The sequence below is a fragment of the Rhinatrema bivittatum genome, chromosome 8, assembly GCF_901001135.1.
Source record: "Rhinatrema bivittatum chromosome 8, aRhiBiv1.1, whole genome shotgun sequence".
NCBI classification, from domain to species: domain Eukaryota; kingdom Metazoa; phylum Chordata; class Amphibia; order Gymnophiona; family Rhinatrematidae; genus Rhinatrema; species Rhinatrema bivittatum.
In genome coordinates, this window is record NC_042622.1 from 150,348,514 (window position 1) to 150,362,013 (window position 13,500).

The following is a 13,500-nucleotide window of genomic DNA, read 5'->3' on the forward strand; positions in this document are numbered from 1 at the left end:
TCAGAAACCAAGATGACAGGAATGCAAGAGACTTACATATCTTCTTATAAATGAATCGGAAAGTTATGAGAAGAATGTTTTTGCAGTCAAGAACTTAGTTGCAAGGGTTTCTCTTTCTCTATGACTATGTGATTGAACAAGATGTCAACTTGTACAAAATGCTAATGTATCCATGTGTCTGAATGTTAAATAAAATGTAGGAGGAGTTTCAGAACTACAGGTTGATTCATCTGATCTTGGTGGTTAATGAAAATGCTGCTAAAATAGAGCATAGTGCAGTTTCTAGAATCCAGTGGATTACAGGATCCAAGGCAGCATGGTTTCATCAGAGGTAAGCCTTGTCAAATGAAGCTAATCAATTACTGTAATCGTGTGACCAGACAGTTAAATCAGGAGACAGTGATAGATGTAGTGTACTTGGATTTCAGCAACAGTTCCACATAGGTGACTTATAAACAAGCTAGAGATCCTAGGGATAGGCCCTTAAATAATGTATTGGGTTAGCAACTGGTTGAGCAAGAGGCGACAAAGGTGTACCACAGGAATTGATCCAGTTCTCTTCAACATTTTTGTCAGCGAAATTGCGGAAGAACTTTTGGGAAAGATTTGCAGTTTTGTGATGGTACCAAAATCTGCAACAGGATAGATCCCCTGGAAGGAGTGAAACACCTGAAGAGGGATCTAGTGAAGCTTGAGGAGTAGTCTAAAGTTTAGCAGCTAAAACGTAATGCTAAAAATACAGGATTGTGCATTTAGGTTGCAAAAACCCAGTGGAGCAGATAGTATAGGGGAAAAAGTTCTTTTGTGCACAAAACAAGAATAGGATCTTGGAGTGATCGTACCTGATGATCTTAAAGCATCCAAACAGATGGACAAGGCAATGACAAATTCCTTGGGTGCATAGGGACAAGAATAGCCAACAGAAGTACTGTGTACAATTCTGGAGACCTCATCTCCAAAGTATGTAAACCAGATAGAATCAGTCCAGAGGGCAGCTACTAAAATAGTCAGTGGTCTTTATTATAAAGCATATAGGTACAGACTTAAAGAACTAAAAATGTATACCCTGAAGAAAGGAAGAGAAAAGGGACATATAATGGAAACATTTAAATACCTGTAAATTATAAATGCATGTGATTGTGGGCTCTTTTATTGGAAAGAAGGCTATCTACAAGGGATCCTGGAATGAGAGTGAAAGGGGATAGACTCATAAGTGAGCTAAGGAAGTATTTCTTTACAGAAAGGATCCCAATATTTTTTTTATAGAAAGTGTATGCAGAGAACAGGGTCCCTGTGGAGGTGGTGGCGACAAGACTGTTAGAATTCAAGAGAGCATTGGGACAAGCATGGAGGATCTCTAAGGGATAAGAAGAGACTCTAAAGCTGCGGGGGAGATGTGGATGGGCAGACTGGATGGGCTGCATGTTCTCTGTTTCTATTTTAATTCTGATCAACCAACTGGCAGGCCTAACATTAACCAGGCTATCCTCCCAGCCCAGTGTTTAAAGATAAGTGTCCCAGAGGCTAGTAACCCTTCCTCCCTCCCTGCTCTCCCTGCTGTTGGTCTGATGTTTACTTTCGTTTTTGGCATAAAAGGGAGGGAGGACAGAATCCTCAATGAAACTATTCTTTTTCAGTCACAAGTGATGTGGGGAAGGGGAAGGGGTTTGGGGGTGTTCTTTCTATTTTCCTGATACTGCAGAGGTAGGAATGGGAACATTGGCCCCCAGGATATTCTGTTTGTTTAAACTTCGGAACAGGAGAGTTGTTCCATTAACTTAGGTCTGCTGGGTAAATTAACCAGTTAACATTGACCGTCAGCACTGACCGGCCAAGGTTTAACCCTGCCTTCAGAATGGCCTCAGAGTCACCTCCTGTCCACCTAGGATCAGATCCAGATCTGTTAATCCAGGAAAATAGGCTCTTGGTTCATTCCAGTTTTCCAGCCCTCATACTCATGGCTTGGGTGCTGAGTGCTCAATAATTGCTAACTCGTCCTTGTCTAAATCCATTGAGGATATTGTGCTGTGTAGTCAGAAAGTCATCCACTAGGTATAATTACTCATTCAAGTGAAACAGATATTCAGAATGGTGCAATTAAAATGGATTTGACCCCTTTTGCTACGAACCAGACAATCTCTTGTCCTATTTGTACTTCTTGTCTTACTAAGGGCTTGCCTTGTCTTAGGTATGAGTTCACCTTAGTGCCATAGCGGCTTACCATGGGCTGGTAGACAATAAGCTGATCTCAATACATCCTTTATCTGCAAAATGTATGAAAGGCCTGTGGCACTTGAAGCCTCCAGTGCATAAACTTCCGGTACCCTGGGATTTGAACATAGTCCTTACACATCTGATGAAGCTGCCGTTTGAACATTTAGAGATGGCATCCCTAAAGTGCTTAATATGGAAAGTAGTATTCTTCATTTCAGTTGTGTTGGTGAGGAGAGCTAGCAGACTTCAAGTTCTCATCCACTACCTGCCTTATATGCAATTCTTCCATAACAGAATTATTCTTCAGACTTACCCAAAGTTTCTTCTGAAGGTAATCTTCCATATTAACTAGTCTATCATATTACCCACCTTCTTTCCTTGACCACATGCCCATGTTGGCAAGAAGCATCTTCACACTTTGGACTGCAAAAGGGCTCTGGCCTATTACAAAAGAAGGACTTAGTCACATCAACTTTGGAATTCGTTGCCGGAGGATGTGGTGAAAGCTATTAGTGTAGGTGTGTTTAAAAGAAGTTTGGACAAGTCCGAAAGGAAAAGTCCATTAAATATTATTAAGGTAGAGTTGCAGAAATCCACTGCTTATTCTTGGGATAAGCAACTTGGAATCTATGTACCCCTTTGGATCCTGCCAGGTACTTGTGACTTGGCTTGGCCACTGTTGGAAACAGGATACTGGACTTGATGGACCATGGACATGAAATACTAAAGACCAACCATCCTCAACTTTATTTCAAATAATTGAAGACGCTGAAATTATTGTAAATGACCTTCATATTAGGCATCATCAAAATCTACGTTTATTGAACAAAGGTCTATTAAAAACTCCTCCTGCTCGTCACAAACTTATCTGAACTCGGAAGAGAGCCATATCCCTAGGAAGCCTCAAACTATGGAACTCCCTCCCAACCGAACTGAGAACACAACAAAATTTAAAAACCTTCAAAAAAGAACTAAAAACTTGGATGTTCACCAAAGCCTACCAAAACACCCTATGACTCTATGCTACAACTTCCCTCCCTACCAGCCCATATAAACATGCAGAATTAATCCAAAGCAAGTAATTTAACTGTACAATTTAACAACCAAACTATTTCCTAACGACTAAGATAACTTTATTAACAAGAATATGAACTTTTGTACACTCTGTTAAACATCGAAACTTTGTAAACCGTTGTGATGGCGAAACCGAACGATGGTATATAAAACTTGATAAATAAATAAAATAAAAAATAAATAGTGACAACCACTTTGAGGCTCTGCCTTATATATAATCATGGGTCATTTGTTGAATGTCTTATCTCTTAGTTTATTTCTCTAGCATTTGGAGTCTTTTATTGTGCTGTGTATGGCACTGATCAGCCTAGAGGTTAGGTTGATTCCTTTTTTCATCTGTACTTCATTTTTTTCCTCTATGGATCTCATTTTATAGAGGTGTTATCCTGGACATGACAAATATCATTTAGATTTATGGATTTTTTTACTTTATCATGTAAGAAGTTTTTTTCCCTATTATTGTCACTGTACAATTTTTAAAATATAAAATATAATTTTAAAAAATGTTATGAATGATTCTTATAGATTCACCGAGAAAGGGAACCTTGAAGTCCTGCTCTTTACTATCCAGAGCAAAATGCGAGCAAACAACCAGAAGGCATACATGCCACGGGAAGGGAAGCTTATCTCTGACATCAACAAGGTACAGAGCTGCTCATGTGTCTGGAAGAGGTGCATATCCTCTGACCCAACTATTCCCTCATTTCTAAATCATTATGCAAGAGATACATTGAAGTAGGAGTCTGATGGATATGAAACAGATTAATAGCAATTGAACAAGAAAGAAACAAATAGCAGTGTGATAATGAAACCAAAAACTAACCAGCTGTTTAATAATACCAGGTAGATTTTCAACAGGATCAAGCCGGCTAACTTAAATTAGCCAGCTAGATTCTCGAGGTGAAAATGTAACCCACAGAGTAGGTATTTAGCTGCTCTAAAAGTGAGAGGTTCTATGGGCAGGATTTGGTACTAATTTGCTAACAGGCATTTAAATCTAGATGCGACAAATGGCAATTCTAAATCTTGCAGGCCAGGTTTAGCTGGCCATACTTAAATTCATGTAACCTCTGGAATGGCATTTCTTACATGGATGCCAAAGACCATACCGGAAATAAGGGTATAAGTTATTAAAGTCCTCTCTTGATATTAATCCAATCTGATGTTCAAGATTCCCTGGTCTGGGAGACGCTTTCTTTCTAGGTCCTGAGTGTTGTTCAGTAGTCAAATACAGTATTAAAGTCTCTTGTATATACAGCACTGGTAATCACTATGTTGTAAACAGCAATAATAATCACACTGGAAGCATTTGATGATTTCCAGTGTGATTTCCAACTTACCTTTTACTGAATAAGAATGCAAATTTGATGAAAAGGTTGTTTTGCAGTTCTTTTCATTTACAAATCCATTTTAGAGCTCTTGTTCTTTTAATACATTTGTGACTTTCAGCTTCCAGTTAATGTAGTCTGTTACTGATGTCAGTATTTCTTGGTATATCATATCCTTGATCCATTCCAATTAATGGGGTAGTTTTGGAGCTTCTTCCCAGAATTTGGTGGGTAGGATACTTTATTCCCATTTTAGATGTTTTAAGTCAAAGTCCCATATTTCTTACTGTAGTCCAGTCATTCTCCTTTTCTCCCTAGTTTGAACCTGGTTGGTACCTCCATACTCCTCTCTTCAATAGGTTTTAGACATTTGGAGATCACTGAACCAAGGGGGTGAAAGATTTTACGCATCATTCCCGGTGAAGAATAGATTATGTTCTTGTATCAGAAGTCTGGTTCCCCAGGATAGCAACTTCAGAAATTGGCCCGCTGGTAATTTCGGACCATTGCCCAGTCTCTTGCCCTTTCCTGTCTACTAACCCCTCTAGGGGTGCAGTGACCTGGTAAATGCCTTTTTGGTTAGCAAATAATGTTAAGTTTTAAAAGTTTCTGGCAAAGAAATGGCAGTTTTTGCAGGCACAAACAAACAAATATATATGATCCAATTTTGTATTGGGAAATGGCAAAGAAAGCTATGCATAGGGATATCTTAGGCATAGAGAGAAAATTAAAAGGACACAAGAGGAAAAATCTAAATATATGGCCACACAAAAATTGCCAAATGACCTATTGCATGAGAGGGCAGTTAATTCCATCTTTTCCCTAAAACATATATTATTTCAATATGGTAATAGGCCGGGGTGCAAATTGGATCTGAATTTGTAGGTAGCTATGATTATTGTGTTGCAAAAATCGGGTAAGGATCTTCTTTATCCCTCATTGTAAAGGCCAATTTCAATATTGAATCACTACATAAAAATCTCCGCAAAGAAATTGTGAAGAACTGAAATATATTTTGCCTGGTTTGATTTCCTGGGAACAATCAAGTTTTCTTTTCGAAAGAAAATCTAATTCTTATATATGCCAACTATTGTTAGCCATGGTACATAGCATATATCATCACTGCTTAGATCCATTAATTGACAGTTTTGGTGCGGAGAAAGCTTTCAGTAGAGTGTCATGGGACTTTTTGAAGCTTGATCTAAGCAAAACTGGGTTCTCAGGTTATAGATATGATGCCATTACCCTATTGTACTCTAATCTGAAAGCAAGCATCAATGTTAATGGAATCAACTCACTAGCAATCGCTCTGGCAAAAGATACAAGGCAAGGGTGGCCACTGTCTCCACTTTTATTTATTCTAACATTAGAACCCATCATTAGGAGGTTAAAAGGGGATGTAACCATTCAGGGATAAAAATTGGAAATGAGTCAAAACTTTTATTGTTTGTCGATATGTTGATGAATTTAGTGGATGCTCATCGTTCATTCCCCAAACTTCTTGAGATAATTAGAGAATACGGTGCTTTCTCAGATTTAAAACTAAATCTAGGGAAATCAGAAGCATTGGCTATTAGGTGTCACCTGCAAGGTTGGATGGGACTCTGGAAACAGAATCTCTTCATTTCATTTCTTTTCTTTTCTTCCATTTTATTTCTTCCATATATTCTATGAGTTTGGACTACATTGAATCCTGCAGATGAGGAGGGGTTATAATTATAATTATACTTATAATTGTAACCATCATTTTATGTTGTTGTATGTTGTTTTAAGTTGTTTCAAGCTGGTTTGTGTGTGCAGTCTGCAGTGGATTTTATACATGTGGTACATACAAATTGATGTTACTGTTTTATCACCTTATGACTCAGCTGGTGTTTAACTGAAAAATGCAATAAACAGATAATTTTAAAAGAAGAGTGGTTCAACAGTTCAGAGAGGGAGGGGGGTGGGGGCAGAGCTGGAGAGTACAGGGAGAGAGAGAAGCAGAGCTTAATTTCCATATAAGAGGGGCAGAGCTGGAGAGTACAGGGAAAGAGAGCAGAGCTTAATTTCCATACAGAGAGACATGGGATGCTGGAGACTGGGCAGGAGGAGGCGGAGCTCAGTTTCAGAGAGAGAGGGGCAGAGCTGGAAAGTACAGGGAGAGAGAGAGCAGCAGAGCTTAATTTCCATACAGAGAGAGGGGTGCAGAGCTGGAGACTGGGCAGGAGGGGGCGGAGCTCAGTTTCCATATGTGGACAATACAGAGAGAGGGGTGCAGAGCTGGAGACTGGGCAGGAGGGGGCGGAGCTCAGTTTCCATATGTGGACAATACAGAGAGAGGGGTGCAGAGCTGGAGACTGGGCAGGAGGGGGCGGAGCTCAGTTTCCATATGTGGACAATACAGAGAGAGGGGTGCAGAGCTGGAGACTGGGCAGGAGGGGGCGGAGCTCAGTTTCCATATGTGGACAATACAGAGAGAGGGGTGCAGAGCTGGAGACTGGGCAGGAGGGGGGCAGAGCTCAGTTTCCATATGTGGACAGTACAGAGAGAGGGGTGCAGAGCTAGAGACTGGGCAGGAGGGGGGCGGAGCTCAGTTTCCATATGTGGACAGTACAGAGAGAGGGGTGCAGAGCTGGAGACTGGGCAGGAGGGGGGCGGAGCTCAGTTTGCATACCAGCAATGCAGGCAGGGGGCACCTTTCCTCTAGTATAGTTAGATATCTCTTGAATTTAAATAGGATTTCTGATTTTAAGTGTTTATAAATTGTAATTTTAGTGGTTTTTTTTCCAGCTAAGTAGGAGCTCTTTGGCAGTACCAAAAAACGGAGTTTATTGATGTTTTCGTGGCACAAGTACTATTGTTGGGTACCTTTTCCTGTTGAATCAAATAGTTACATTTGTGCAGCTGAAGAGTCATTAGTGTAGAAAAGGCACAAAAACAAAGCAAAGAATCTGCAATAGAGGAGTGAGAAAGTACTAATAGATTTGATGTTTTTTCTGGTGTTTATCTAATAAACACCTATTTTATTTTTTTTTTGTATTGAGATATTTTGGGGAAGGGGGTTATCAGTTAAAATTTAAAATCAAAAGTCCTAAATATAATACCATTTGATATTGCTTTCATTGTTATCACACTTCTGGGTTTCTATGAATTAATTATTGAACTGTTGGTTACCCATTTCTAAATTAATGCCCCATTCAATTTTTGTTTCACTATTATTATACTGTTGGTTATTCCTTTCACTTTTCTCACATTGTTCAAAATTTGGTTTGCTGTTATCACACTGCTGTTTTTCTTTTGTTTGCTGTTCATGCATCAATAGATATTAATTTTTCAGTTACTCTTGTTCGTTTTTTTTGTTCTTACTGTATTGCTTGTTTTTTCTTTGGTTATCTGCATATGCTAGCATCAAGAGGAATACTCACTCTCACACACCAGGCGTGAGAAGACTCTCCTCATATGCCAGCAGTGAGGTGTGTCTTGTCATCTTTATGCTCTGGCATTTTGTTCTATTGAATTCAAAATGGCTTCCTTCTTCCATCTACACAGGCTTGGGAGCGCTTGGAAAAAGCGGAACACGAGCGGGAGTTGGCTCTGCGCAATGAGTTGATTCGCCAGGAGAAGCTAGAACAGCTGGCAGCCCGATTTGACAGGAAGGCTGCCATGCGGGAGACCTGGTTGAGTGAGAACCAGCGGCTAGTGTCTCAGGTGATACCTGACATGAGTCCATTCTGGGCTATATTTATTTATTTATTTATTTATTTAGGTTCTTTTAATATACCGATGCTCAAGACAGGTCTTATCGTACCGGTTTACAAAAAAACAAGGGGAAACCAATAAACATAGGAAGCGAAAAAGTTACATTAAAACAAGGAGATCAAACCTGGCTTTTGAAGAATGAGAAAGATTAACAATTTCTATTCTAAATGTATAGAAGAGACTATCGGCAAGGGAGCAGTTGCTTTGCTGAAGAACTTAAATACATATATACATTGCAATGTTAATATACAGGGCGGTTCTAGAATAGCGGGTACTTAATGTAGATGTTGGAGGATATCTACCGGAGGGTAGAGGTCCTTACAGGTACCATGGATTTCTTCAGCAATAGGCTTGGGCGAAGAGCCAAGTTTTCAGTTTTTTTCTGAAAGTAAGATGACAATGTTCCTGGCGTATGTCTGGTGGGAGAGAATTCCAGTGGTATGGTCCTGCTGTTGATAGCGCTCTTTTATCGATGGAGTTATGTTTAGTGGAGCTGCTGGGAGGAACTTGTAGGGTGCTTCTATATGCATATCTGGTAGGTCTTGAAGAAGAGTGTAATTTGAGAGGTATGGTTAGTTGTAGCGAGGATTGATGATATATGGCTTTGTGAATGATGGTCAGCGTCTTGAAGAGTATTCTGGAATGTATAGGTAGCCAATGGATTATTTTTAGTATCGGAGTGATGTGGTCCATCCTGCGTGTGTTAGTAAGGATCCTGGCTGCTGCGTTTTGTAGCATCTGGAGGGGTTTGGTGGAGGAGGCTGGGAGACCAAGCAGTAGAGCGTTGCAGTAATCGATTTTCGAGAAAATTATGGCTTGGAGGACCGATCTGTAGTCATGGAAGTGGAGTAGTGGTCTTAATTGTTTTAGGACCTGAAGTTTATAAAAGCCCTCTTTAGTGGTGTTATTAATGAATTTTTTGAGGTTCATTCTGGTGTCTAGGATGGTTCCAAGGTCTCTAACTTGATTTACTGATGGTAGGTTTGTGATGATGGCTGGTGGGTTGTTGTCGTTGGGGGCGATGACCAGAAGCTCGGTTTTGGAAGTATTGAGAACCAGGCTGAGGCTCATGAGGAGGGTATTAATGGCGTGGAGGCAGCTGTTCCAGTAGTTTAGGATGTCGGACATAGGATCCTTGATGGGGATAATGATCTGCACGTCGTCGGCATAAATGAAAAAGGTGAGATTGAGGTTTTTGAGTAGTTGGCATAATGGGAGGAGATAGATATTGAATAGGGTCGGGGAGAGCGATGAACCCTGGGGTACTCCTTGCTTGGACGCTATGGGAGAAGATTCTTTGTTGCTTATTTTTACTTTGAAATATCTGTCACTTAGAAAAGATCTTAGCCAGTGGAGTGCAGATCCTGAGATGCCTGTTTCCGTCAGGCGGTCGATGAGGATTGTATGGTTAACAGTGTCGAATGCCAAACAAATGTCTAGAAGGACCAGCAGGTATGATTGACCTTTGTCGAGGCCCATCAGGATGTTGTCCGTTAATGAGAGAAGAAGCGACTCTGTGTTCCTGTGTTTCCTAAATCCAAACTGTGATGGATGTAGAATGTCGTGTGAGTCCAGGAAGTCTGTGAGACGAGAGTTGACCAATTTTTCCATTATCTTGGCTATAAAAGGTAAGTTGGCGATTGGGCGGAAGTTTGCAAGGTTAGCTGGGTCCAGATTGGGTTTTTTTAGTAGAGGTTTCAGGGAGGCTGTTTTTAAAGCGTTCGGGACAATTTCATTAGAGAGTGAGCAGTTTATGATGTCGGCCAGAGGTTTGGCGACGGTGTTAGGGATTTTGAGAAGGAGTTTGGTCGGGATTTGGTCTATTGGGTGCGAAGAGGGTTTCATATTCTTGATGATAGTTTCAATTTCTAAGGGTGATGTGGGGTCAAAAGATTCTAGTACTTGTTTGTTAATCCTTGAGGCATAGTTTTGGTGTATTTGAGGCTGGTAGTTTAAAGGAGGGGTGGAGGTAGGTGGAGTGGTAAGTAGATTTTTGACTTTGTTATCAAAGAAAACTGCTAGCTCATTAGATTTGTTTTGGGCCTCTTCTTCGGGGATGGTGGGAGGATTCGATGTGGTGAGTGCTGCCACATAAGAGAATAGTATTTTGGGGTCGTATAGGAATCCATGTATTTTTTTAGTGTAGAAGTCCCTTTTTGTGCGAAGAATGGTGGCTCTATAATATGTCATTGCAGTTCTGTAGGAGGCTTGTGTGATAGGCGAGGGATCCTTCCTCCAGCGTTGTTCTTTGTGTTGAAGGTCTTGCTTGAGTTTTCTTAATTCAGTGGAAAACCAGGGTTTTTTGTTGGTGCGTGCGGGGTTGATCTCTTTGGACGTTAAAGGACATATTTTGTCTGCTGTTGCATGAGTGATAGATAGCCATGAGTTCAACACCTTGTCCAGGTTTGTGAGGTCCAGGTTAGATAGGTCTTTGGTCAGGGTGTTGTTGAGGACTTCCATGGAACATGGTTTTCTGAATTGGATCGAGGGTATTTATTCATATGTGTGCATATGAGAGTGTATTTATTCATATGTGGTCAACCAGGAAAGTATCATAGTAGAAAGAAATCAGTCATTTGTGTCATAGAAATGAGTATTAGCCAAAATGTGCATTATAAATCAGAGGATGAACAAAAAAACTGTAGCAATTAAACTACAATCGCTTTACTCTATTGCAGTGAAATCTGTGTTCCTTTCACAAGATGGCTCTGTTCACAGGATAAGAGACTAGAGTAGGGTTTATCAGCCAGTACAATAAAGGCTACCACATCCTTTAAAACTGTAACACCTTATGTTGTGCAGATGTGAGTAAAGGAACTGAGTTTTTCTATCTTTCTGTCTGTAGGATAACTTTGGACTAGATATGCCAGCTGTAGAGGCAGCAGTTCGCAAGCATGAGGCCATCGAGACAGACATTGTGGCATACAGTGAGCGTGTGCAGGCTGTGAATGCTGTAGCAGTAGAGTTGGAGGCAGAACACTACCATGATGTGAGGCGCGTGCTAGCACGCATGAAAAATGTGACGCGACTGTGGGATTACCTGCGGGAGCTGGTAGCTGCCCGTCGGGAACGCCTCATTATGAATCTGGAGTTGCAGAAAATGCTCCGAGACCTTGTCTACCTCATGGACTGGATGGAAGATATGAAGGTAAGGAAAGAACAGTTATCCTAAATCATTGAAAACATAGCAGATTCCTCCATGCTACCTCAGCTAGTAGACCTTCCACAGTGGCAGTGGTGTACTAAGAGGGGGAGGGGATGATGGGGCAGTCTATCCCAGGTGACAACAGGGGGAGTGGTGTCATTGCAGTCAGAATATAGAAAGGCCCCACGGCTGTGCAGAGAAGTGACATGCTTGTGGGGTTCCCACTCCCTGCCAGCAAAAGCAAGGCCCTATGGAAGAAGAGGCCAGCGGCACATGAAGAAGAGGTCCTGTGGTACTGCCAGTGTTTCCCCGGAGCTGGCAGCAAAAGAAGGGGCCCTGCAGTGCTGCTAGCATTTCCCCAGAGCCAGCAGCAGAATAAGAGGTCCAAAATGTGTGTGAGAGACCAAGAGACTGGCCCTGTGGGAGTGAGGGCCAGTGTATGAGGGTGTGTGTGTGTGTGTGTGTGTGTGCATGTATGAGAGAGGGTGTATGTATGTATGTGTGTGTATATGGGAGGGTACCTGTGTGTATTTGTGTATGAATGGGTGAGTGTATATACGAGTGAGTGTGTGTATGTGCCTGTCTATATATATATATGAGAGGGTGTCTGTGTGTGTTTGTATGAGAGGGTGCGTATGTGTGAGAGGGTGACTGTGTTATGTGTATGAGAGGGTGCCTGTGTGCTTGGAGGAGTGGGGGTGAGAGTCAGAGGAAGCATGTGTGAGAGATACAGAGGAAGCGGGTGGGTGTGAGAGAGAGAGAGATGGAGGAAACATGTGTGTATATTTCACACACACTCAAGTTCCCTCTGTCTCTCACCAAGCGTGTATGTGTGTGTGAGACAGAGGGAGCATATTTTATTTGTGTCTGTGTGTGTACCACCAGTCCACAACAATCTCAGGGTGACAGGTATGGAGAGCAGGGGATTTTGAAAATCCTTATTAGTTTTAATTACTGATTGTTATTTGATGTCTGCTGTTTTGAAATATTTTATCGATGTTTAGGAAATTTTAAAAAATTTGTACAGGAGCTTCTAATTATTGAATATTATTCTATTCGTCAGCTGTTTTGAAATTTATAATTTTCAGTATGGTTTTACTATTCTGACTGATGTATTGATTTGAGGAATAGTGATTTTCTGCTTTTCCATTGTTGCACTGCATACAGAATCTGGCTTGTGGTTTCCAGTTCAGTTTTTGTCTGTATGTGTGTGTTAGTGTGTGAAAGAGAGAGAGACACAGAGGAAGCATGTGTGTGTGTGTATTAGGTTGTAAGAGAGAGAGACACAGAGGAAGCATGTGTGTGTATGTGTTAACGTGTGAGAGACAAATAGAGGAAGCATGTGTGTGTTAGCGTGTGAGAGAGAGACACACACAGAGGAAGCATGTGTGTGATAGCATGTTAGAAAGAGAGACTGAGGAAATGTGTGTGTGTATCTGAGAAAGAGAGTTAGAGGGAGCATGTCTGTGGGTGTGTGTATGAGAGAGAGGGAGCATCTTGTGTGTGTGCATGCAAGCCCCCAGTCTACGACAAACTTAGGATGACAGATATGGAGAGCGGGAGATTTTTAAAATCCTTAATAGTTTTAATTTTGGGGTGTTATTTGATGTGTCTGCTGTTTTGAAATATGTTATCCGTGTTTAGAAAATTTTAAAATTATATATTGCAAGGGGAGGGGAGTGCCAAAGGAAGTATCCACCCCAGGTGCCAAATACTTTAGGTACACCACTGCCTAGTGGCACTAAAAATGAAATGTAATGTAATTTTGGCCTGAGCGCACCGTACTGAATTGGCCTGAATGTAAATTAAAAATACAATAGAAGATAAAACAATTCCTACGACATTCTGATTCTCTTCTCCCTGACCATCACCTAATAACTTTTATACTTAACCACTCAAAATCCTTTACACCTCCCCTCCATATTACCTCAGACCTTCCATCTCTAGCCTCCCTGCGTTATCTCAGCTCCTACACTGCTTCCCTTTCATCTCAGCCCT

General features: G+C 41.1%; 1 protein-coding gene across 2 annotated transcripts in view; it reads left to right on the forward strand.

Moving 5' to 3' along the window:
• The window catches only part of SPTBN2 (spectrin beta, non-erythrocytic 2), a 411,931-nt gene that overhangs the window by 224,379 nt on the left and 174,052 nt on the right, over positions 1-13,500 (forward strand). For both annotated transcript variants that reach the window (XM_029611250.1, XM_029611248.1), the window contains exons 9-11: positions 3,814-3,931; positions 8,148-8,306; positions 11,203-11,505. In XM_029611250.1, the coding sequence (XP_029467110.1) occupies positions 3,814-3,931; positions 8,148-8,306; positions 11,203-11,505 (580 nt within the window). The remainder of the gene's footprint in view (positions 1-3,813; positions 3,932-8,147; positions 8,307-11,202; positions 11,506-13,500) is intronic.